This window comes from Crinia signifera, chromosome 3 (genome assembly GCF_055691185.1).
Source record: "Crinia signifera chromosome 3, ASM5569118v1, whole genome shotgun sequence".
Taxonomy (NCBI): domain Eukaryota; kingdom Metazoa; phylum Chordata; class Amphibia; order Anura; family Myobatrachidae; genus Crinia; species Crinia signifera.
This window is the reverse complement of record NC_139219.1, coordinates 13,933,720-13,959,558: the sequence shown is the minus strand read 5'-3', so window position 1 is coordinate 13,959,558 and position 25,839 is coordinate 13,933,720. Positions and strand designations below refer to the sequence as shown.

At 46.9% G+C, this 25,839-nt stretch overlaps 1 protein-coding gene across 1 annotated transcript in view; it reads right to left on the bottom strand.

The window, feature by feature from the left end:
- Positions 1–14,477: 14,477 nt before the first annotated feature.
- STPG4 (sperm-tail PG-rich repeat containing 4) overlaps positions 14,478–25,839 on the bottom strand; it is a 46,031-nt gene continuing 34,669 nt past the window's right edge. The window contains exon 8 of the mRNA XM_083174844.1: positions 14,478–14,856. Coding sequence (XP_083030970.1) covers positions 14,740–14,856 — 117 coding nt within the window. The 3' untranslated portion in view covers positions 14,478–14,739. The remainder of the gene's footprint in view (positions 14,857–25,839) is intronic.

Below are 25,839 nucleotides of genomic sequence, written 5' to 3'. Positions count from 1 at the left end.
CAGCTGACATCCGGTGATGTATGAGAACAGGACAGGCAGCTGACATCCGGTGATGTATGAGAACAGGACAGGCAGCTGACATCCGGTGATGTATGAGAACAGGACAGGCAGCTGACATCCGGTGATGTATGAGAACAGGACAGGCAGCTGACATCCGGTGATGTATGAGAACAGGACAGGCAGCTGACATCCGGTGATGTATGAGAACAGGACAGGCAGCTGACATCCAGTGATGTATGAGAACAGGACAGGCAGCTGACATCCGGTGATGTATGAGAACAGGACAGGCAGCTGACATCCGGTAATGTATGAGAACAGGACAGGCAGCTGACATCCGGTGATGTATGAGAACAGGACAGGCAGCTGACATCCGGTGATGTATGAGAACAGGACAGGCAGCTGACATCCGGTGATGTATGAGACCAGGACAGGCAGCTGACATCCGGTGATGTATTAGAACAGGACAGGCAGCTGACATCCGGTGATGTATGAGAACAGGACAGGCAGCTGACATCCGGTGATGTATAACAGGACAGGCAGCTGACATCCGGTGATGTATGAGAACAGGACAGGCAGCTGACATCCGGTGATGTATGAGAACAGGACAGGCAGCTGACATCCGGTGATGTATGAGAACAGGACAGGCAGCTGACATCCGGTGATGTATGAGAACAGGACAGGCAGCTGACATCCGGTGATGTATGAGAACAGGACAGGCAGCTGACATCCGGTGATGTATGAGAACAGGACAGGCAGCTGACATCTGGTGATGTATGAGAACAGGACAGGCAGCTGACATCCGGTGATGTATAACAGGACAGGCAGCTGACATCCGGTGATGTATGAGAACAGGACAGGCAGCTGACATCCAGTGATGTATAACAGGACAGGCAGCTGACATCCGGTGATGCATGAGAACAGGACAGGCAGCTGACATCCGGTGATGTATGAGAACAGGACAGGCAGCTGACATCCGGTGATGCATGAGAACAGGACAGGCAGCTGACATCCGGTGATGTATGAGAACAGGACAGGCAGCTGACATCCGGCACCCGCATCATTTAGGGCATTAACATGAGAACGCCCGGCACAGTGCATGCACATGCGCAGAAATACGCATGCGTAAAAGAAAAAGATTGTGCTCCCGTACGAATTTGCATGGGAGCGCATCAATCAGAATCACTCCCCTTGTTTCATGCAAGAATAAAATAGATTTGTGTGTATTTCATGTGTTTGATGTGTTATACAACATAAATGCAAGATACCTCATTGAAATATAAAAATATTCCCAATTATGGAATAATCCATTATATAAAATGCCTTTGGTCCCGAGCATTTTGGATAAGGGATACTCAACATGTAGTAGTCAGCGCTCCACCCAAAGACTACAACGAGGCAGCAGTTCACTCATATATTTGTTGGCATGAGGGTGTGTTGTAATTGGATAAATATTAGTAGGAGTGTCTGTGTTTTAAATCACGGGATGATGCGTGAAGAGTAAGTCGGGACAATTACAGAAATGCCTGGAGATTGCAGATATGTGGTATGACATCACTGGTGGGAGGGGTCAGAGGTTACACCAACTCTCATTGCATGACAACATGATGACATCCATTGTATCACTCTTTAGATTTATATCTATATATCACTTCGGGCCTTATTCTGGTCTGTGCGGCCGGAGCCGAATATGCGGCCAGGACCGTGCGTCCTAAACCCCGCCTTCCGTACGGATCGCTCACTCCGTCCGAATGCGGTAAGCCGCTGACCGCACGGAGCACGAGTGGATTTCTCATGTATACACCTCCTCCATCTCTGGGAACCTCCCCCATCATTCGATGGTCGCAGACCATCGAATGCAGGACCGAGTGGTCAGGCAGCTCCCGCGAGCTCAGACCACTCGGGCATTTCTCCGTGCAAAAGCAGGGATCTGGGCGGGCAGCTGACATCCGGCAATGTCATATGTCCGCCCCCTACAAGTGCGTCACGGCCGCATTACCATACGTACGCCCAGCGTTTTCATTGGAACGCCCATGAAACGCGGGGCGTATGCATATGTTAATGAGGCCAAACAGCCCTTCACGCCCCTCTCCTCCCCCTGTTCGTAGTGTAAACAATTCATGAGGAAATATGTCCCTTTCGCACATGCGCACATATGCCTCTGCACATGCACAAACACAAAACATCGGCGGAACGAACGCACGCGGACATATCCGCACCAACCAGAATAAGGGCCTTCATGTGTTTGTGCACAGCAACATACTCAGCCGCCATATTAGCTTAAATCACCTGCGTTACTGTCAGTGTTGAAATGAGAATCAGTGGAAAGAAAATAAAGATAATATAATTGAGCTAATTTTAGCGCTACAGTAAATCCATAAGCATCGAGGTTAGCACAGATCAATTTCCTTTAGCGGCTTGTGTGCATCATTTCATTTCCGTTACTGTCCTACTGTGTATAAAGTAATTAAAATAAAAATACATGAAGTATCTCATTGCCAGAACCGCTTTCCCTCAAGGCAGCGGTTGCTGTGGTAACCAAGTAAAACAAGGAGCCTCTACCGTCTACATTGCCATCCTAATATAAAGTGACAGTGACGCTAATAATATATGCCTCTGTTATTATACCTATCCATCTTTTGCAGGGACAGGCCAATATTTTTTAAGCCAAATTGCAATTCTTAGTTCCTAGAGTCCCTCTTTTTGGTCTCGTATATTGAGTTGGGGAATAAACCCTTTTACTGAATCCTATAGCAGTTACCTTGTGAATTGTGTACATTTGTAGTTGCCCGCGTGAATTTGGGGCGGATGTATTAAGCCTGTAGAAGTGATATGGAAGGTGATAATACACCGGCCAATCAGATCCTAGCTGGAATTGTCACCATCAGTATTGCTCCGTGTCTCTGATTGTCTTTCTGCCATTTCATCTTGGATGTCATCTCGCCACCTCAAACGCAACATTTCCCAAACAGAATTAATTCTATTCCCACCAGCCAAGAGTAGTCACCAGCCTGATATCTCTATCACTGTTGAGAACACAACAATTAATCCTACTCCACAATCTCGCTGCCTAGGGGTCATCCTCGACTCTGAACTATCCTTCATTCCTCACATTCAATCGGTCTCTAGATCATGTTACATGCATCTAAAAAACATATCCAAAATTCATCCGTACCTTACACAAGACACTGCAAAAACTCTAATCCATGCACTCATTATATAAATAAACGTACTACTACTACTACTTAATACATCTGTCCCTTATTACCTTATTATCTGCAGATGAGCGCAGGCCTGGTAGATTCCGGCCTGTACTCGCTGCCATTCCAAGTCATGACCCTTACACTCTGCTGCTTAGCTTTTGTCCTACTTCAGATAATCCACTCCACTGTTATGTATCTGCCCTGTCTGCTGCAATGAACTCCAGACTCAGGTCAAGCTCAGTCATTCAGTAATTCCTTCTGCTCTGTGTAAGTCCCTCGCTATTAACACGGCGTTGCTGAGTCATTGTATCAGTCCCTTCTTTGGGCGGTATTCAATGAGGCTGATTCGCCAGGTTTTTATGGCGATTTTGTGCTGTAAGGCGAATTTCTGACTAAAACGGTGAATCACCCTATTCAATGACCAGATGGCGAATACATTTCAAGGTTTTATTCGCCATGATTCACCGAGTAGCAATCGCTATCTTTTTATGGTGAAGTGGAATGTGAACTTTTAAAATAAAGTGTTTTGTTTTTACATTTGGTGTAAAAAAAATCTGGAATTTTATTCTGAGGAGGGGCATGCTATTTTTATTCATGTGCTGTAAGCACATGAATATATATTTAATTTAAAAAAAAAAAATTTATTTACACGGACCAGCCAGTAGGGGGCCGGAGCCGAGCCGCTCATTAGATATTCATATATTCACTTCACCCGATCATTACATATGATCGGGTGAAGTGAATATACCCGGTCCCCTGCTGGCACCCCCGGGGGGGCAGCCTGTGCTGCCTGGCACCCGGGGAGCCCACCTCCCCCCCACAAACGTTCTGGGGCAGGCAGGGAGACTTCCATCTCCCTGCCTGCTGCCGTTCTCAGGCTCCCTGCGGCGTCCGCTGCATGAGCTCAAATTCGCCGGTCAGGGGGAGCGAGCCCCTGACTCGTTGAATACCGGAGCCGGCGAGGCTCCGGAACGCAGCGAGCAGTGGCGAAAGTGCAGCGAATCCTAAACAGGATTCGCTGCACGTCGCCAGTATTCACATTGAATACTGCCCTTTGTGTTTCTGCGTTATGATTTAGAGCCAACTACTGTAGTTATATGTTCCTGGAGTTTCTGTCCTGCCTTGTGTACGTTGTCTAACGTACTGACGGAATGACAAGGCTGTGTAGACCTTAGGGAAGCATGTGACTCGGGTCCATTAAGGATGCAGGGATGGCAAAGCTAGCTGGGATATTAGTTGCAGGAAGAGGAGGAGTCTTCCTCTTTCTCCTGCGTTTCCCGCCCTTCCTCCCCTTTTTTTCCCTTGTTGGTGGGCGGGTGTTTCATTGCGTTGCTGTTTGCCGGGAAAGAACGGCAGCTTATTTGATTTAAGGTCTTCGTTAAACGATGATTTGGTGTATATAGTTGTTTTTCGGTGCGCTCACCGTTGTTGACTATAGGCATTCGCTGGATCACCCGCTTGGGGACAGCGCCACCAACGCGACGGGTGGGCAGTCAATGTAGAAGGCTGAGCGGACAGCGCTTGTTATTAGGGTAATGTCTTATTGAGTAGGTCAGTTGTGGGTGGATCTTAAATTAATAGCCGCTATTTCTTGGTCACCATTAATTCATTAATTAAAATCAAATTAATTAGTTTAAAGTGCTTCAGTAATAAATACAGCTAACACTTTCTGCCATAGCGAAGTCTCCAGGTCTTTATTTCAGGTTTAGTTAAGTAAGTGGTAAATTGCATTCATACACTGTACAAGGTCACACATCAGATGCTAGGATGTTTATAGTCTATGCCTGTTCCTGTTCCACTTGCCTGATACCTACCTACTTGCCCCATTATGGGAGAATGCTGATGCTGCACTTTGGAGGGTGGAGGTGGAGTCTGATGTCATCAAGTCCCGCCTCCATTTGCAGCCAAATGCAGTGAGAGCTAAAATGTGAATTGTTGAGTTTTGCATCATTTTAGCCCCATCCGCTAATGTCAGAAGGTGAAGGGGTCACCCAGAAATAAAAAAAATACATCCAGCAGAATTGCAAACTCATTCACAACTGCATATACATTTTCAGCCTATGGCCCTTATTCTGTGAATTTGCCCCCTTGTGAGTCATTCAGAACCCGCCCTGCGAATGGTGGTACGCCCGCCCCTCTTCGCACGCCGGGTTTGTTCGCCCGGCATGCAAATGGATGTTTTATATAAACATTCATTTGCATGCCAGTGGGAACCTCTCCCCCATCTTTCGATGGTTGCCGACCATCGAATGATGGTGAAGGCGAACGCACATGTACGAGTGGTCCAGACCACTCGTACATATGCGTGTAGAAATCCAGGGAATAGGGCGGGCAGCCCCAGACTATTCCTACATATCAGCCCTCCTACCACTACTCCTCTCCTGACTATTCCTACACATCAGCCCTCCTACCACTACTCCTCTCCTGACTATTCCTACACATCAGCCCTCCTACCACTACTCCTCTCCTGACTATTCCTACACATCAGCCCTCCTACCACTACTCCTCTCCTGACTATTCCTACACATCAGCCCTCCTACCACTACTCCTCTCCTGACTATTCCTACACATCAGTCCTCCTACCACTACTCCTCTCCTGACTGTCCCAACACATCACCCCTCCTACCACTACTCCTCTCCTGACTATTCCTACACATCAGCCCTCCTGCCACTACTCCTCTCCTGAGTATTCCTACACATCAGCCCTCCTACCACTACTCCTCTCCTGACTATTCCTACACATCAGTCCTCCTACCACTACTCCTCTCCTGACTGTCCCAACACATCACCCCTCCTAGCACTACTTCTCTCCTGACTATTCCTACACATCAGCCCTCCTACCACTACTCCTCTCCTGACTATTCCTACACATCAGTCCTCCTACCACTACTCCTCTCCTGACTATTCCTACACATCAGCCCTCCTACCGCTACTCCTCTGCTGACTATTCCTACACCTCAGCCCTCCTACCACTACTCTCCTGACTATTCCTACACATCAGTCCTCCTACCACTACTCCTCTCCTGACTGTCCCAACACATCACCCCTCCTACCACTACTCCTCTCCTGACTATTCCTACACATCAGCCCTCCTGCCACTACTCCTCTCCTGAGTATTCCTACACATCAGCCCTCCTACCACTACTCCTCTCCTGACTATTCCTACACATCAGTCCTCCTACCACTACTCCTCTCCTGACTGTCCCAACACATCACCCCTCCTAGCACTACTTCTCTCCTGACTATTCCTACACATCAGCCCTCCTACCACTACTCCTCTCCTGACTATTCCTACACATCAGTCCTCCTACCACTACTCCTCTCCTGACTATTCCTACACATCAGCCCTCCTACCGCTACTCCTCTGCTGACTATTCCTACACCTCAGCCCTCCTACCACTACTCTCCTGACTATTCCCACACATCAGCCCTCCTACCACTACTCTCCCGACTATTCCTACACATCAGCCCTCCTACCACTACTCCTCTGCTGACTATTCCTTCACCTCAGCCCTCCTACCACTACTCCTCTCCTGACTGTCCCAACACATCACCCCTCCTAGCACTACTTCTCTCCTGACTATTCCTACACATCAGCCCTCCTACCACTACTCCTCTCCTGACTATTCCTACACATCAGTCCTCCTACCACTACTCCTCTCCTGACTATTCCTACACATCAGCCCTCCTACCGCTACTCCTCTGCTGACTATTCCTACACCTCAGCCCTCCTACCACTACTCTCCTGACTATTCCCACACATCAGCCCTCCTACCACTACTCTCCCGACTATTCCTACACATCAGCCCTCCTACCACTACTCCTCTGCTGACTATTCCTTCACCTCAGCCCTCCTACCACTACTCCTCTCAGAAATATTGACCAAGTATTGGCAAGAACCGAAATGAAGTTCATTTTTAAATTTAAAACCCTTACCCCACGTGGCTTAAATCAAGATTTCGAGCTAAAATGGTTCCTCTGATACCCCTTATTTTAGAATGTTTTTTAGAATGTTTTTTAGAATATTTTTCTGAGAATATTTGATATACATTTTCATATATATATTTTATATACATTTTTATACTTATGAGAAAATTTTATATCATATAAATTTAATTTATTGCACATTACATCAAATTGTTTTATATATTAATATCCCGAGTTTATATTAAATTTAAAAACCTTTACCCATCCATTTTATTCTCCGTGATTTTAGATTTATGAGTGTTGGAAAACCCAGTTTTAATTTGCATTTGTCCCTTTAACATTTTACATATTTTTAGAGGGAATCAATCCTCAAAACTTCCGGCAGAAAATTCTATGTAAAACGAGCCCGGAACGTATTACAGCTGTAAAATGGCGGGAAATGCGGAGACGCCAACTACATGCGGCCAAAACACTGTGAAGAGAGGCGGAAGTGACGTCTGAACCGGGCGGAAGTGCGGCTGCCGCGAGATGTCAGAACTGGGCGGAAGTGCGGCTGCCGCGAGAAAGCGGATAAGCCCGTATATCTGTTAAACGCCGCTATAAGAGGAACAAATATATAAACCTACAGTCCGGGACTGTGGCTACCCCTAAAGGAAAGCCTCATAGTGCATTAACACGGAGAATATGAATTAGAAGTAAATACATGGAGGTTCCGATACCGGAAGTGAGGTACCGGAAGTGAGACGCCAGGAGCTATATAAACGGGATAGAAAGTCAGCACTAGCCAGGAACCTGAGGAAGAGATCAGAAGCATCTCGAAACATGTTGTTATTGCTGGACTAGTGCACTTGTGTTTTTTACTGAAAGCTTGTGGACAGACTACAAGGGAAGAAGGTGAGTGAAAAGTGATAGTCCACACGCAGTTAAGATCCGGATCCTTGCTGTGTGTGTAGATTTCACAGCCGCACTTCCTTCACCCTAAAATTTGCCACAGGTCTTTTTTTTTGCCCTGTAATTTTTATTGGAAATTGTTTGCAAAATAAAAGTTTTTTGAGAGACGGAAAAGAAACCGCTATATGCTTTGAAAACACATACCTGATCGTGAGTAGGGGTACGATTTGCTTTTAAGGAAAGATACCTTTATACGAGTATTCCAACTTACCTATAGTGAGTTGTGGTACGCCACCGTCATATTAGTCTACTCTATTATAACCTTTTGAACTTAGACATACTTCACATATTTGGATATCTATTTCTATCTCTCATCTCTATTATATGGAAATACCGAATAATCCCCCCTGAGAGAGAAAAGGAGATATGTGAAGTGAAGCCTTTTGGAGGAATATATCTCAAAGGGGAGTATACTTGCTAATTATTTCTTCATATATTCTTGTTAGTAAATCCGAGGGAGGGGCGCCCAATTTTTTGAGTTGAAATCTTCTTTTTTTCCGGGCTCTTACGCATTGGGATATTAGGGAAATATCCTCCAACTCAGAATAGGCGACTCTCTCTAATCATACAGGCGCCAAGGGATTTTTTCACACAAAAACTTTTATATTTAACTACTCCTCTCCTGACTATTCCTACACATCAGCCATCCTAACACTTCTCCTCCCCAGACTATTCCTACACATCAGCCCTCCTACCACTACTCCTCTCCTGACTATTCCTACACATCAGTCCTCCTACCACTACTCCTCTCCTGAGTATTCCCACACATCAGCCCTCCTACCACTACTCCTCTCCCGACTATTCCTACACATCACCCCTCCTACCACTACTCCTCTTTTGACTATTCCTACACATCAGTCCTCCTACCACTACTCCTCTCCCGACTATTCCTACACATCAGCCCTCCTACCACTACTCCTCTGCTGACTATTCCTACACATCAATCCTCCTACCACTACTCCTCTCCCGACTATTCCTACACATCAGCCCTCCTACCACTACTCCTCTGCTGACTATTCCTACACCTCAGCCCTCCTACCACTACTCCTCTCCTGACTATTCCTACACATCAATCCTCCTACCACTACTCCTCTCCCGACTATTCCTACACATCAGCCCTCCTACCACTACTCCTCTGCTGACTATTCCTACACCTCAGCCCTCCTACAACTACTCTCCTGACTATTCCCACACATCAGCCCTCCTACCACTACTCTCCCGACTATTCCCACACATCAGCCCTCCTACCACTACTCTCCCGACTATTCCCACACATCAGCCCTCCTACCACTACTCCTCTCCTGACTATAACTACACATCAGCCCTCCTACCACTACTCCTCTCCTGACTATTCCTACACATCAGTCCTCCTACCACTACTCCACTCCTGACTATTCCCACACATCAGCCCTCCTACCACTACTCTCCCGACTATTCCTACACATCAGCCCTCCTACCACTACTCTCCCGACTATTCCTACACATCAGCCCTCCTACCACTACTCCTCTGCTGACTATTCCTACACCTCAGCCCTCCTACCACTACTCTCCTGACTGTCCCAACACATCAGCCCTCCTGCCACTACTCCTCTGCTGACTATTCCTACACATCAGCCCTCCTACCACTACTCCTCTCCTGACTATTCCTACACATCAGCCCTCCTATCACTACTCCTCTCCTGAGTATTCCCACACATCAGCACTCCTACCACTACTCCTCTCCCGACTATTCCTACACATCACCCCTCCTACCACTACTCCTCTCCTGACTATTCCTACACATCAGTCCTCCTACCACTACTCCTCTCCTGACTATTCCTACACATCAGCCCTCCTACCACTACTCCTCTGCTGACTATTCCTACACATCAATCCTCCTACCACTACTCCTCTCCCGACTATTCCTACACATCAGCCCTCCTACCACTACTCCTCTGCTGACTATTCCTACACCTCAGCCCTCCTACAACTACTCTCCTGACTATTCCCACACATCAGCCCTCCTACCACTACTCTCCCGACTATTCCCACACATCAGCCCTCCTACCACTACTCCTCTCCTGACTATAACTACACATCAGCCCTCCTACCACTACTCTTCTCCTGACTATTCCTACACATCAGTCCTCCTACCACTACTCCTCTCCCGACTATTCCTACACATCAGCCCTCCTACCACTACTCCTCTGCTGACTATTCCTATACCTCAGCCCTCCTACCACTACTCCTCTCCTGACTATTCCTACACATCAATCCTCCTACCACTACTCCTCTCCCGACTATTCCTACACATCAGCCCTCCTACCACTACTCCTCTGCTGACTATTCCTACACCTCAGCCCTCCTACAACTACTCTCCTGACTATTCCCACACATCAGCCCTCCTACCACTACTCTCCCGACTATTCCCACACATCAGCCCTCCTACCACTACTCCTCTCCTGACTATAACTACACATCAGCCCTCCTACCACTACTCCTCTCCTGACTATTCCTACACATCAGTCCTCCTACCACTACTCCACTCCTGACTATTCCCACACATCAGCCCTCCTACCACTACTCTCCCGACTATTCCTACACATCAGCCCTCCTACCACTACTCTCCCGACTATTCCTACACATCAGCCCTCCTACCACTACTCCTCTGCTGACTATTCCTACACCTCAGCCCTCCTACCACTACTCTCCTGACTGTCCCAACACATCAGCCCTCCTGCCACTACTCCTCTGCTGACTATTCCTACACATCAGCCCTCCTACCACTACTCCTCTCCTGACTATTCCTACACATCAGCCCTCCTATCACTACTCCTCTCCTGAGTATTCCCACACATCAGCACTCCTACCACTACTCCTCTCCCGACTATTCCTACACATCACCCCTCCTACCACTACTCCTCTCCTGACTATTCCTACACATCAGTCCTCCTACCACTACTCCTCTCCTGACTATTCCTACACATCAGCCCTCCTACCACTACTCCTCTGCTGACTATTCCTACACATCAATCCTCCTACCACTACTCCTCTCCCGACTATTCCTACACATCAGCCCTCCTACCACTACTCCTCTGCTGACTATTCCTACACCTCAGCCCTCCTACAACTACTCTCCTGACTATTCCCACACATCAGCCCTCCTACCACTACTCTCCCGACTATTCCCACACATCAGCCCTCCTACCACTACTCCTCTCCTGACTATAACTACACATCAGCCCTCCTACCACTACTCTTCTCCTGACTATTCCTACACATCAGTCCTCCTACCACTACTCCTCTCCTGACTATTCCCACACATCAGCCCTCCTACCACTACTCTCCCGACTATTCCTACACATCAGCCCTCCTACCACTACTCCTCTGCTGACTATTACTACACCTCAGCCCTCCTACCACTACTCTCCTGACTGTCCCAACACATCAGCCCTCCTGCCACTACTCCTTTCCTGACGGTCCCTACACATCAGCCCTTCTCCAACATTGTACAGTGGGATTACCCTTCTTTTAAAGAATTAAGATCTACAAAGTATTCACCTTTTAATTTGATATTGCTATTTTTTAAAACTACATGGATATTTGAATGTCCTTTATAAACCCTCCTAACCAGACGATGGAATTCCTGCAATATACACAGCAATTGGTTACTTGTGCACCTTCATTGAATATATTAAGTGGAATTAGGCAAAAACAAGAGTGCGTTTAGCGAGGATTACACTACTGATGTCTTAGTGGAGAAACCTGAACGAGCCAACACATGACGGCTTTATCTTGTATGAATTCTTCATGCTCATTAATTATTCACCAATAATCTCTGGTTCCACATGGAAAAGAAAACAAAGTCAAACAGGTTTTCTTGTTTTATTTTCGTTTCCGGCCTTATACCTCTGAAAAATTAGTCTAGGGATGAGAGGATATGGGTGGCCTCAGGGTGTTACTAGAAAACTACACTTTAATCTGAATCACTACTCTTGTTAGAGCAGTAATAACAGAGAGATATAGACCCCAAATACTGGGCGATTTACCTGCAAATTGGGTTTTTTACCTGTGATTGCAGTAATCAGTCACAGGAAAAGATCCCAAAATGCAGTTGAATGACAGCAGGTCCGATGCGATGCACGGTCCCACACTGGACCCTCCGAGTCGGCCTTGCTGCAGAAGAAATTTCTAGGAGCCCGGCTGCTTTGCGCGGACTGCCGCCAATTAAGCATTGCGTGCAACTTCTCTGAGCGGAGAAGTCGCCATAATGTAAGGGGGCCCTTATATACATAACCATATATAAAAGCACACTGACACCAATGTATTTAGGTTGAGGAACAGGTCCGGCTAATGGTGCTAATCAGCATATTTACTAAAGGTAGATTTTGTGCAATGTCCGATTCTATTAGTTTTTATTATTCATTTTTTTCTTTCAATTTCAGTTAAAAAAATATAATAATTTAAAAAAATTATCAACTTAGTCAATGTTGGGCCCCCGGGGTCAAGACACAAATTTACAAACAGATGAATGTTTCATTTTAAATGTAAGTAAAATTGTGTTCTAGCTCCGGAAGCCAAAAATCGCTTAAGATCGATTTCAAACTGATTAACATTGAATAATAATAATAATAATAATAATACTAAAAAAAATAGTAATAAAAATAGTAAAAATAATTATTATAATCTATATAAGTATAATTGAATGATGTGTGTGTGTGTGTGTGTATGGATGTTCCACAATAACTCTCGAACGCTTTAACTAATAGTTTTCAAACTTTACACACTAACTTATCTAAGTTTGAAGATGGGTTTAATCGGACGACCCCTCAAGGGTGCTGTCTTAAGGGTCCATGCTATTTCTGATTTTTTCATGCATTGTGAGATGTCCTTGGAAAGCTTATGATTTTCTGAATACAACACAATAAACAGACTCCCTTAAGTGGACCTTTAAAGGCCTATAAGGGGCCATTAAATAAAAAAACATTCTCACTTACAAAACTTTTGAAAAATTGAAATTAATAAGCGACTCATCGGCAAAGTGGTCTGTGAATCCAACAATGTAGAAATCCACGTGAGATCGATCCCCAGTCTATTGATTGTTTGCTTATTCATTGAGGGTTTTTGGGGTCTTCTGTACCTGCTAGTTGGAGACTTGGGCCCTTATTCAGATCTGATCGCAGTACAAATTTGTTCTCAAAATGGGCAAAACCATGCTGCATTGCAGGTGGGGCAGATGTAACATGTGCAGAGAGAGTTAGATATGGGTGGGGTGTGTTGAAACTGAAATCTAAATTGCAGTATAAAATTAATGCAGCCAGTATTTACCCTGCACAGAAACAAAATAACTCACACAAATCTAACTCTCTCTCTATATGTTACTTTGTCCCTCCTGGAATGGGTCATGTTGGGAGGTATGGAATCTGGTTGGTTGCTATAGGTTACAGTTCCTGATATATCACCAGTTCTCACCTGCATCATTTCCATGCAAAATATTACAACACCTTTCCAGTTTCCGGTGGTGCTCCAGTGTTTTCGTGGAGCCACAAAGCTTGTTACTCGCTGTAAAACTTGTTCTTACAGTAAATATCCTAAAAAGGGCCACAGACACTGATGTCAACTTCAAGGAGAAATCTTATGCCTTAATTATAAATGTACAAATGTGTCTGTGACATATGTAATAAAATACATAATAAACACAAAGATGATGTCCCATCACTTATATTATTTATTTAATTAAGACATATATAAGAACAAGCCAATCACTATTATAGGAGACAAATGGAAACATTGCATGAATGATGTTGGCGTCATAAAGCGTTAAGAAGATAAACTGTAAAGAAATATTTTTACTGTGCGCATTCCAGGGTATTCTATAATTAACGACTTCCTAGCTGTCTCCTCCGGGAGGGGGGGCCGTCATGTCGGCTCAGCTTAAGAGAGAGTGGGCGGGCGGGAGGGCGAGATGCGGTAACGGCAGCATTGTGGTCACCACCCCACTACACAATACCATGATTACCAGCATTCTGAAGCAGCAGTTGGGACAATAATGACCCAGACCACAGACTTTTGCTCAGGTAGTGGGTGGCGGTGAGTGGCAACCGGCTCCTGGAAACTTGGCAAATCTTCCTCGTCGAATTTCTAGAGCCTCCAGGACAGGGTTGCCTACCCTCCCTGAATGGCCGGGAGGGTCCCGGAAATCGGGTCCCCCTCCCAGCCCCCAAGAAAGGGGGGCAAGCCTCCTAGAATGTGGCCAGTCTCCTGCAACCCCCCTCGGCAGGGGGATCAGTGGGAGAAAATGATGCAAATCGCGTATGTTTAGCCCTCCCCCTTGCTGTGCAATGCCTGAAATACCGGCATTGCACGGTGAGGGCGTAGGCAATTGTCTTGACCACGCCCCCACTCTGGATGATCCGCCAGGTGCCGCCCCATCAGCGGTCCTCCTCCTGTTCCCAGGGGGGGGAGGGAGCGGGCAGCCAGAAAGTAGGCAACCCTGCTCCGGGATGTATCAGGAGGGCAGTGTGCCAGCCGAGTGCATGATGATATTGGGGACAGTGTGAGGCCCTTGCCAACAGCTGCTCGCAGCTGCTGACTGGTGTATACATCGTGCCGCAGCATTTTGCAAACAGAATCCATTTAGCAGAAGGAAGCAGATCTCTAATTATGTTATGTGATTCACAATTTAAAAGTCAAATGAATTACGGAAGAATAGGCCGTGCATTCGACCCATTTTGGCAACTGTGGGTGGTTGTTTCAGTAGCTGTCTTGTCGGATCATACGTTCCCGGACCAGGAATTCTCTAAAATAGAAAAGAAAAAAAAAAGAGAGAATGTGAGTTAAGTGATGTGAAAATCAGCAGAACCTCTCCAGAAAGCGCAGAGGACTGTGGGAAATCTGCTTCTATGGAGAGGGGCAATTAAATGATAAGAGCTGATGCCTATTAGTTCCCCCTTGCAGAGCACATTGTCTCCTCCCTGGCTTTTAATGTTTGGCTGCAGGGCTGGCCGTCATCTCCTTCCGCCCTCTTGGAAACACCTAAGTAGAGGTTCTTCTACGGTCCTGCTTCTGTGGATCAGTCTGGAGTATAGTTGTGATTTACTTGTATTACAGCAATGGTACAAACCGTTATACTGTGTCACTTATTAGTCATTTTACATTCAATCTGTGATCAGACAAAACAGGATTGGATATGGCATTTAATATCTATATATATATATATATATATATATATATAGATATATAGATATATATCTATATATATCTATATATGTGTGTGTGTGTGTGTGTTCTATACGTAATAGTGGTGTCTATATCTTATATTATAAAATGGATTCTGTTGTGACACTATAGGGCGAAGCTGATACAGAACAACTGGAGAAAAATACTGTTCAGTTCAAAATAGGCTGAATTAATTTAAGTCAGTAACATGTATAAGTAATTAAAATAGTTGAAGTTTCTCAGTCAGAAATGTGTATTTTTTTCAAACAGGGACATAGATGTGCTGCTGTCAGTGTTTCGAGATGTGCTGCTGTCAGTGAGGAGGGGATGTGCTGCTGCTGTCAGTGAGACGGGGATGTTCTGCTGCTGTCAGTGAGGCAGGGATGTGCTGCTGTCAGTGAGGCAGGGATGCATTGCTGTCAGTGAGGTGGGGATGTGCTGCTGTCAGTAAGGTGGGAAAGTGCTGCTGTCAGTGAGGCAGAGATGCATTGATGTCAGTGAGGTGGGGATGTGCTGCTGTCAGTAAGGCGGGAAAGTGCTGCTGTCAGTGAGGCCGGGAGGGTGCTTCTGTCAGTGAGGCAGGAGATGTGCTGCTGTCAGTGAGACGGGAAGGTGCTGCTGTCAGTGAGGCGGGGATGTGCTGCTGTCAGTGAGGCAGGGATGTGCTGCTGTCAGTGAGGCGGGGAAGGTGCTGCTCTCAGTGAGGCGGGGATGTGCTGCTGTCAGTGAGGCGGGGATGTGCTGCTGTCAGTGAGGCAGGGATGTGCTGCTGTCAGTGAGGTGGGGATGTGCTGCTGTCAGTGAGGTGGGAAGGTGCTGCTGTCAGTGAGGGAGGGATGTGCTGCTGTCAGTGAGGCGGGAAGGTGCTGCTGTCAGTGAGGTGGAGATGTGCTGCTGTCAGTGAGGCAGGAAGGTGCTGCTGTCAGTGAGGCGGGGATGTGCTGCTGTCAGTGAGGCAGGGGATGTGCTGCTGTCAGTGAGGCAGGGATGTGCAGCTGTCAGTGAGGTGGGGATGTGCTGCTGTGAGTGAAGGGGGATGTGCTGCTGTCAGTGAGGCGGGAAGGTGCTGCTGTCAGTGAGGCGGGAAGGTGCTGCTGTCAGTGAGGTGGGGATGTGCCGCTGTCAGTGAGGGAGGGATGTGCTGCTGTCAGTGAGGTAGGGATGTGCTGCTGTCAGTGAGGTAGGGATGTGCTGCTGTCAGTGAGGCGGGGATGTGCAGCTGTCAGTGAGGTGGGGATGTGCTGCTGTCAGTGAGGCGGGGATGGGCTGCTGTCAGTGAGGCAGGATGTGCTGCTGTCAGTGAGGGAGGGATGTGCTGCTGTCAGTGATGCGGGGATGTGCTGCTGCCAGTGAGGCAGATGTGCTGTTGTCAGTGAGGGGGGGGATGTGCTGCTGTCAGTGAGGCAGGAAGGTGCTGCTGTCAGTGAGGGGGGGATGTGCCGCTGTCAGTGAGGCGGGGATGTGCCGCTGTCAGTGAGGCAGGGATGTGCTGCTGTCAGTGAGGCAGGGATGTGCTGCTGTCAGTGAGGCAGATGTGCTGCTGTCAGTGAGGCAGGAATGGGATGAGAAATTGACTGAAAAGTTTTAAATCATATGTGTTTTATCTCCGCAGTCCCATGCACATTGGATGAGAGCCGGAGATCGCAGGCATCTTATACGATCCATCCTATACAAAATGTCTGCATACAGTGTATCGTCTCCGATCCTGCTGCCTGGGAAGCTGGTGGGCCGTACGAAGGGCATCACATGTGACTTCTCCCATCTGAGAACTTGCAGTAGTGTGTGGGGCCTTTACACCATGAGTACTGTTTGCTTCAAAAAGTGAGAGCAAAACAATAAATAAACCAAAATGCACCAATACGCATATAACCGCTCTGCAGCTGCCATGCATTAGTTGGTCGCAGTTTTTTTGTTTAACGGTTAACAAACAAGTCTCCCCAATGCTCCCTGAGCTGAGAAGTACTACATGGATAAGTGGAAGCGGAGCTTTGCTGTAAGTTGCTAATGATACACAGGAGAGTGAGTCACTAAAGAGAGAGGACTATATTTGGCTCTGTCTCTCTTTCTCCATTAATGTACTTCTATGTAATAACAAATAACCCTGAAGGCACCGGAGCAGCATTCTGGAAATAAACTCCCTTTGAGAAATCCAGTTCCTTTGCTGACACTGCTAGAGATGATCAGAGGTGAAATAAAAATAGCCCTTTGCCCCTATCCTGATGCCATGATGAAGAAACGGTTGTTCCTGATGAATCGCTGATTGTTATCGCACCTACAACTGTCTATGATACGGATCTGTGGGCTGCTAAACAGACCGCCGCGTAGGGGAGAGGATTTTGGGTGTAGAGGAAATGTATGTGTGCGTGTGCACATTATTCATGTGCTATTATTTATTTATTAACAGTTTCTTATAAAGCGCAGCATATTCCGTTGCGCTTTACAATAGAAGACAGTGATACAACAAAACAGGGTATTTACAGACAGTCAAAATGTAGGAGGGCCCTGCTCGCAAGCTTACAAACTATTCAGGGTACTAAAGCGCTCAGCTCCATTGCACATGCGCAGATTGCCGGAAAAATGGCGGAGATTTCTGCAGCCTCCGTCACTGTACTACGGAGGGTAAGTATTTAGAAATGGGAGCAGCGTGTGCGGTATGGGCCCACCGTGCACACTGCACTCATTTGAAATGCACCACTGGGTCTGTCCTAGAAGTGACAGGGACCACTGGGACCCAGAAGACACTGCTGGACACTCCAGGAGCAGCTCGGCCACCAGGATGAAATGTCAAATTAAATTTCATTGCAGTCTATAGGATTAAGATTTTGGGCAAGATGTATCAAGCTTCAAAAGTGATAAAATGGAGAGTGATAAGCAACCAGCCAATCAGCAGCTTCCTGTTATTTTTCAAACCCAGCCTGTAACATGTCAGACAGGAGCTGATTGGCTGGTTGTTTATCACTCTCCATTTTATCACTTTTAAAGCTTGATACTTCTGACCCTAAGGACCTTATTCTGGTCCACTCACAGCGCTGCAAATTTCATAGCGCTGCATGTGGTTTTAATGCAGCCCGCCACTCATTCAGTCCCTGCCCCAGTGGAGCTTACACTCTATATTCCCTACCACATGTACACGCGCACACAGACATTCTAGGGTTAATTTTGTTGGGAGCCAATTAACCTACCAGTAGATTTTTATGGAGGAAACCGGAGTGCCAGGAGGAAACCCACCCAAGCACGGGGAGAATATACAAACTCCACACATACCTATTATTACAACATACGTAAACCAGCAAATGCCGCTTGTAGGTCTTGGTGCAGGGTTTTTGGAACAACTTCATATTGCATCTCTCCCTGGGGTGATTCAGATCTGCTCGGTTCTGGTCGAATTCGATACCCGGGCTGATGTTTGGGGTTTGCGCATGTGGGAATATGCGTATTCTGGGTTATTCTGATTTCTTCAGAACGGGGCGAATTTAGCTCTGTTCCGATGGTTGAGAGACTGCACATGGGCCTGGTCTTTTACATACCTCCCAACTTTGAAATTCCCTGAAGAGGGACACGGGTCGCAATTAGGGGCGTGGCTACATGGAAAGGGGTCGTGGCCTATAATTGTGTCTTCCACAAGGCCTGGGCCCCCATTTTGACGCTGTGGGGGCATGACCCAGAGGCTCTGTGAGAGTCTGGCCATGCTCCCAGCCCTCCTGGCTGCGGGAATAGATGCTGTTTATTCACTGCTGCTCAGCAGCTGACAGGGGGTCCTCCCCTGCCGCGGGACACTGCCGGATGCAGGAGGAACGCAGGAATGTCCCCGAAAACCGTGATGTTCCCGCGGTAATCGGGACTGTGTGCTTTTATGAGCATGTGCAAATCCACTTTGCAAAAGGTTTTGGCGACATGCATAGACGCCCAGCCATTGCAGGGAGCAGGGCAGGCCGGGGGTGGATGGCAGTGGGGCCGTGTGTCGCCTATCGGAATGCCCAGCATTCCATTGGCATCCACCTGAAAATTCTGGGCATTCCCATGGGTACGCGGGCGGAACGTCTGCAAATATAATAAGCCCCACAATTGCAGTATTATATAGGGCAGGGATGGGGAACCTTCGGCCCTCCAGCTGTTGTGGAACTACACATCCCAGCATGCCTTGTGACAGTTTTGCTATGTGGCCATGCTACAACTGTTGCAGGGCATGCTGGGATGTGTAGTTTCACAACAGCTGGAGGGCCGAAGGCCTGATGTAGGGAACCCTTAGGTTTGATAGGCTGTTGGATATGTCAAATATGTACATGAGAATTTTATTGGGTGCTCAGCAAAGCAAAGCACCATACAGGTGGCATCTGGGGGCCCTTACTGAGGAGGTTGTTCCTATGTGTCAAAGTTCTGAAAGCATTCCAGAAACCCTGGCCTCCTCCCATCGCCGGTCCCTCTGTGCAGCAGCGTTTGTGTAGGAAACATGTCAGCGGCATTGTTATCCAGGCTAATTGCTGGCTGGTTGCTAAGTGCTCAGACAGCTGAGAGATTTTAATGTTGGACTCTGTACTGGCGGACTACCAATCTGATAATGAGGATTAACCTATGATTGCTTGTCACCGGCTCATTCTGTGCCAAATACTAAACAGTACAGTTGCTGGCTCCCTTAAGGGGACATCGGCTCATTGAAATCCACCTTCGTAGGTGACTTCAGGCCAGCATAACATAAAGGTATAGGGCCCCTCAATTCTTGGAGCAGGAGGAGGGTGGTGGTCACACAATCAGAGCCACAGTCACTACTTGCCTTTCAGCCTGCAGCCAGACAGTAAATGGCTGCATTCTGATTGGTGGGCAGCAGGAACTATCCACCAATCAGAGCATTGACATCCATTTACTGTATAAAAGGATGTAGAGAGACAGCGTAGCACTGCAGGGAGGGATAAGTTTAGATTTTTCTGTACTTGGTTCCTGGCAGTGGGTGTGTAGCTGCCCCAGGGAATTGCTTTGCCCAGGGCCTACAATGCTGTTAAGAGTTAAGACGGCAACTTTTTTTTAAAACTCTGAACGACGGGCCCGATTCAGACCTGCTCAGGTAAACGCCGCCCCACACAAGTAAAATCCCATCCACGTGCAAGGCTGCAAATGGATCCCCCCCCCCTTTTAGCTAGATGCTGTTGCCCAGAGAAACCAATCAGATAATGTCTATCATCTCCTAGGATGCAATAGAGAAATGATAGACCGAATCAGATTGGTTTCTTTTTTAGAACGTAAGAGTAAGAGGTTCGCAGATCGGACAGCCATAACTTTGTCCATCAGTTCAACAATCATTAAAACGACAATCAGAAGATAGACGTGTGTGTTTGTGTGGATCACAGGGTCAACAGTGTGTCGTCAACCCAAAAGGTCAACACACACAACGTCAACATGAGGAAAGAACGACGCAAAAGGTTGAACCAGAAATGCTTCAGAACACATGGATTTTAAAGTACGAAAAAGTTCAAAAAACCTCATGTTGATTTTTTTCCTGTGTGGACCATTTTACCATGTCGATATGTTGTCTACGTTGACCGAATGGTAGCACTCTATTGACTGACGATGTAGACCAGGCATGTCCAACGTTGGCCCTCCAGATGTTGTGAAACTACACATCCCAGCATGCTTTGCCACAGTTTTGCTATTAGAGAATGCTAAAACTATTGCAAAGCATGCTGGGATGTGTAGTTTCAAAACATCTGGAGGGCCAACGTTGGACATGCCTGATGTAGACAATGTCGCTGGTGACTTTTTGTCGCTGCCTTTTCCCTTGCAGCCACTGAAGTCTCCATCTGTGGTGTATTTCCCTGATACGTGAATCTGCGGTGGCGTGGCGGTGGTGGGGCGGTGGTGGGGGATTGGATGTGTAATAGACTGTTTGTAGTGCTTCAGGTTTTGCTGCTAAAACATGCAAATAGAGTGTAGGCAGTAACCGGCACAATTCAGTTGTCTCTGTACGTGATTGATCTGTTCCACGAAGGGAAAGTACAATAGAAGTGTTGTAGAAAACGGTTTCCCCAGCAAATATTGATCTAATCTCATAAAGAAACAACCCAATGCTTAGCCCAAGAATCTCCAGGTACCCTTCTGAAAACCGGCCAAGCCAGTTGGGTGAAGTAGGACAACCCATCACAGTGACTACAATGATAAAGCTAGTAAAGATATAACTATTAACAATAAATCTTCAGACGACACTATTCTTTCAGTTACGGAATAACCTGGGCTGACTGAAAAGGCCCAGAGCTATGTTTGTAGAAAGTACTGGAATGTCTCGTAAAAGATCAAGAATGTTGTTTTCACAGTTAATCATGGTGTCTAAAGGCATCGCTTTTTTTTTCTGTGAGGACAATAATAGATATACTACAATGTTTGTTTGTGCACATTTGTTGGGATTTAACACTTGAAGTAAAAAGTGTGTGTTAAATAGGTCTGCTCACTGCTCAAAACTAGGGTTCTCCTATACTGTAATTGAAAATAATGTGTTGTTAAAAATGGTTTGCTTCTTGTTTTTAATGCTTATCTGGTCTCTTTGAAGTAGGGGTGGGAGGGGGAATGGGGGGGGGGGGATTTACAAGAGCATCTGTCAGGACTGCTCATGTTCTAAATCAGGCATGTCCAACCTGCGGCCCTCCAGATGTGCTAAAACTACACATCCCAGCATGCATTGCCATCATTCTAGCATTCCCTAATAGCCAAATTGTGGCAAGGCATGCTGGGATGTGTAGTTTTAGCACATCTGGAGGGCCGCAGGTTGGACAAGCCTGTTCTAAATCATTTGTCAAGTGACTTTCCTTTGCCACTTGACCTGCAGGACAGGATTTCCTGCTTGTCCCTGTTTGAGAACAGATGCATGGTTGTGGCCATGTTGGAGCATGTCAGATGACTGCATTGCTCCAGTAAGAGTGCTCCTTATGTCAGGTGACACCAGCAACCAATCAGTAACCTGCAACTCCTATCTAAGTTCTCTCTGGTCATTCATTCAGGGCCAGAGCAATGAACTCCTGATCGCAACTAGCTAAATCGCAATCCCTGGCTTCAGAATACAGAAGGGTATAATCCATCTTAATCCTGTCCGTGAAGCTTCTGCAATCTCAGTGTCAGACTTCAGTGACTCTAGTAACCTCCTGTGTTAAATGAGTTACCAGACTGCAGTAGCCACCACTGGTGCAAAGTGACTGAGTCTTTGTCTGCTGAGTCTTTATTCAGACTAATCATTCACCTGGAAGGTCCACCAGCTACCAGTTATGTTACAGATTCATTAACAATTTGCTGGTTTAATGCTTTCCATGGCCACCATTAAGGCCCTGGTAAAACTCCCACAGCAAGACAGCAGAGACAATTGCCCCAGACATCAAGCAGTGAAGGGGCTCCTCCAGGTAAAAATTAGGACTTTACTTAATAAAAAGAGAGTCTGCTGTCAGGTGAGAATATCAGAGCTGCTGTGTACCTGGCAGTGGCTGCTGCGGGAAGGGGGTGGGTGGTGTCAGTTGTGGGCAGGATTCACAGTGGTCCAGGAAAGGTGGCGGAACTAGTGTGAGTACCAGGAGGGGTGGGACGCAGTTGGAGGAGAAACATGGAGACACTAGGACCTGGGAGGGATGTGCATGTGCATCTATTGACATGAGTGGTATTTTTATGTTGGAAATACTGTGCAGGGCCATGGTGAAGGTGAAACTCATTCCACCTACCATTACATGACCATTATTACTAGTGTCATAATTTGAGACACTTGACAAGAGGAGGGGGTTTCCGGGCAAACGGATCTCCCCCCCTGCGTTTGCCTATGGGCAGGTGGCGGGAGGTGGTGTGAGTGGGATGATGCTGGCGGGGCCGCCGTGGGATTGGCGCAGGGTAGAACTTTACTCAGTAGTTACCTAGCGGCTTCCCACAGCGGCAAATTCAGGTTTCGGCAGCTCCTTTCCCAGCACAGCGCTATAACAGGGCTGAAGACCCTTTTAGGGAGGATGATCCCCGTCACCGTTGTCTTGAATATGGAGAGCCCCGGTGGCAATCCTGCCCTCCCCCAGAAGCTGGGAAGCTGGGTTGGGCCCTTTCACAGCCAGTAACACTGTTAGCTAGCAAGGTTGAAATCTCTGCAAATTTATCCGGGAATTTGGCACAGGAACCTTTAACACCAGCGCTAGTCGCAGGTTGTTCCCAGACCCAACCCGGGAATTTAGGCTGGTGTGAACGGGGTATGAATAAAATACATTCCCCCATTAGGGACTTTCACAGACAAGAACAGAGATTTCCCAAATAGATGGTTTTTCAGATCTGATCACAGTACAAATTTGTTCTCGAAATGGGCAACGCCATGTGCACTGCAGGGGGGCAGATGTAACATGTATAGGGCGGGATGTACTAAGCTGAAAATGTGGTAAACCCCCCATTTTACTGCATTTTCATATGTACCGCATACGTTACCGCAGGGCAGGGTATCGCCACCTTTGGGTGGCAATACCCTATAGAAGCCTATTGGCTTCTATCGCCGCCCGACACCAGCCCGATGCCAACCAGCCGCCTCCGCCGACCCCCCTCTCCCCCTCCCTCTGGCTTACCTTACCCAGAAGGTAAACCCTTCCTCCCCCTAGCAACGCAGCCGGACATCCTTCTGGCTGCAGGGGGGAGGAGACACTCAGGAGGTGATGGAGACCCCCCCCCCCGCACACCACATTACAGGTATCGCGGGAGGCTTCCGTCACCACACCGCAATGCCAGCCGCATATGTTAGTAGATATGCGCTGGCATCGCGGCGGACAGGCGGCGAAGGGCAGGCGATACATCCCGCCCATAGAGAGAGTTCGATTTGGGTGAGTTATTTTGTTTCTGTGCAGGGTAAATACCGGCTGTATTATTTTTACACTGCAATTTATATTTCAGTTTGAACACACCCCACCCAAATCTAACTCTCTCTGCACATGTTACATCTGCCCCACCTGCAGTGAACATGGTTTTGCCCATTTTGAGAATGAATTTGTACTGCGATCAGATCTGAGTAAGGGCCTAAGTGCAGGCTGCCTACAGTTTCATTAACTTGTAATTACATTTGTAAACAATAATTAACTTACAAATTACTTTTAATCCTCACCCTCCATGTAATATTTAGAATAATAACCTCTAGGTAATATTTAGGATAATGGGTAATAATTGTGTAGCACACCTAGTTGTGTTCTCCTTGGCAGGTGGTGTATTTGGCAATTAGCTGGTGTCAGCTGATCGTTTTCTTGTTAGTAACATTATACAGCTAAAATGCATGTGTGTGTTCTAGACCTGCCACTGACCACACTCCGGTGCTGCACCCGCCGCATGTAGTGACTCAGTGACTCACAGGGCGTGCAGTCAGGATTTGTGTGTTCAGGTTGGAGGAGATTCAGATTTCAGGTAATTACTGGCTACTGTACAGCACCTTCTTTACGTGAAAGGGTGAGCAGTGTGTATGTGTGCAAATATACAGATCTCTACGCAGTGTCGCATTTATAATGGGTGCATACCCTAATGTGTTAAAAAGAGAGCATATGATTTGGAAGGGGGTGTGTATTGTTTTGTTTAATTAAAAAGTGGTTACAGAGTAAAGGTGGCCATACACACGCAGATTTATCTTCAGATCTGGCTGGTTGGAACAAAAACATGGTTATGGAACAGAGCAGATGACAGTTGACCATTTGCTTGGAAATGCTGGAAACCTGACAAACTGTCACTCATCCATAACCATGTTTTTGTTCCAACCAGCCAGATCTGAAGATAAATCTTACTAGTGTATGGGCACCTTTAGAGTACTCTGTTGGCGCTTTGCACTTCACCAGGGAGAGTCCGCTATGTTTCCGGAGACACAAGAATGGCACAGTACCAAAAGTCTACTCGCATCTGCAACACACAGAGAGAAGTGGGCATGCACTGGCACACTGCTGGCCTGGCCCCCTCCTCTCTTCATCTGTCCCAACCCATCAAGTCATGGACTCCACAAACCTCTCAAGGTGTCCTGTGGGATCTGGCACCAAGACATTACCAGCAGATCCTAATTTGAAGTCAACACCTTCAACTCTTTGACATTGGATCATTTTTCTCAAACTGAGCACGTCTAATTTTATTTGTTTCTTTTTTTTGTGTTTTTTTGGTTCTCCTTATCTAGTTTTAGGACGTATGTTTAAATCTATGGTAGTTTTCGGCTAAATTTCTGCAGAAATTTCTGAAGGGTTCCCCAACATTTAAGCTCCACTGTATTATATTTATTTTAAAAAGCAGCAAACCCACAGTAAAAGACTTGCTAACAATGCATATCTCACACAAAGATCTTGGAAGCAAGGTAGGTCGGTATCATGGATGAAGTAGATCTGAGATATGTAGTAGCTGGAACTTCCCGGTCAAGTTCTGGTCACTTTGACTCAGGAGTACCAGATGTTACATATGTAGATGACTCTTAGATGTCCATACAGGGGACCACCTTGGGTGTGGCCAGAACATCATGAGATATGGCCACGGCATAGCAAGAGCGTGGCTACCCCCTCTCTGCAATCCTGGGCCCCTACAGGGACCTGTGTCTGGGTAATCATTATACACACCTCCT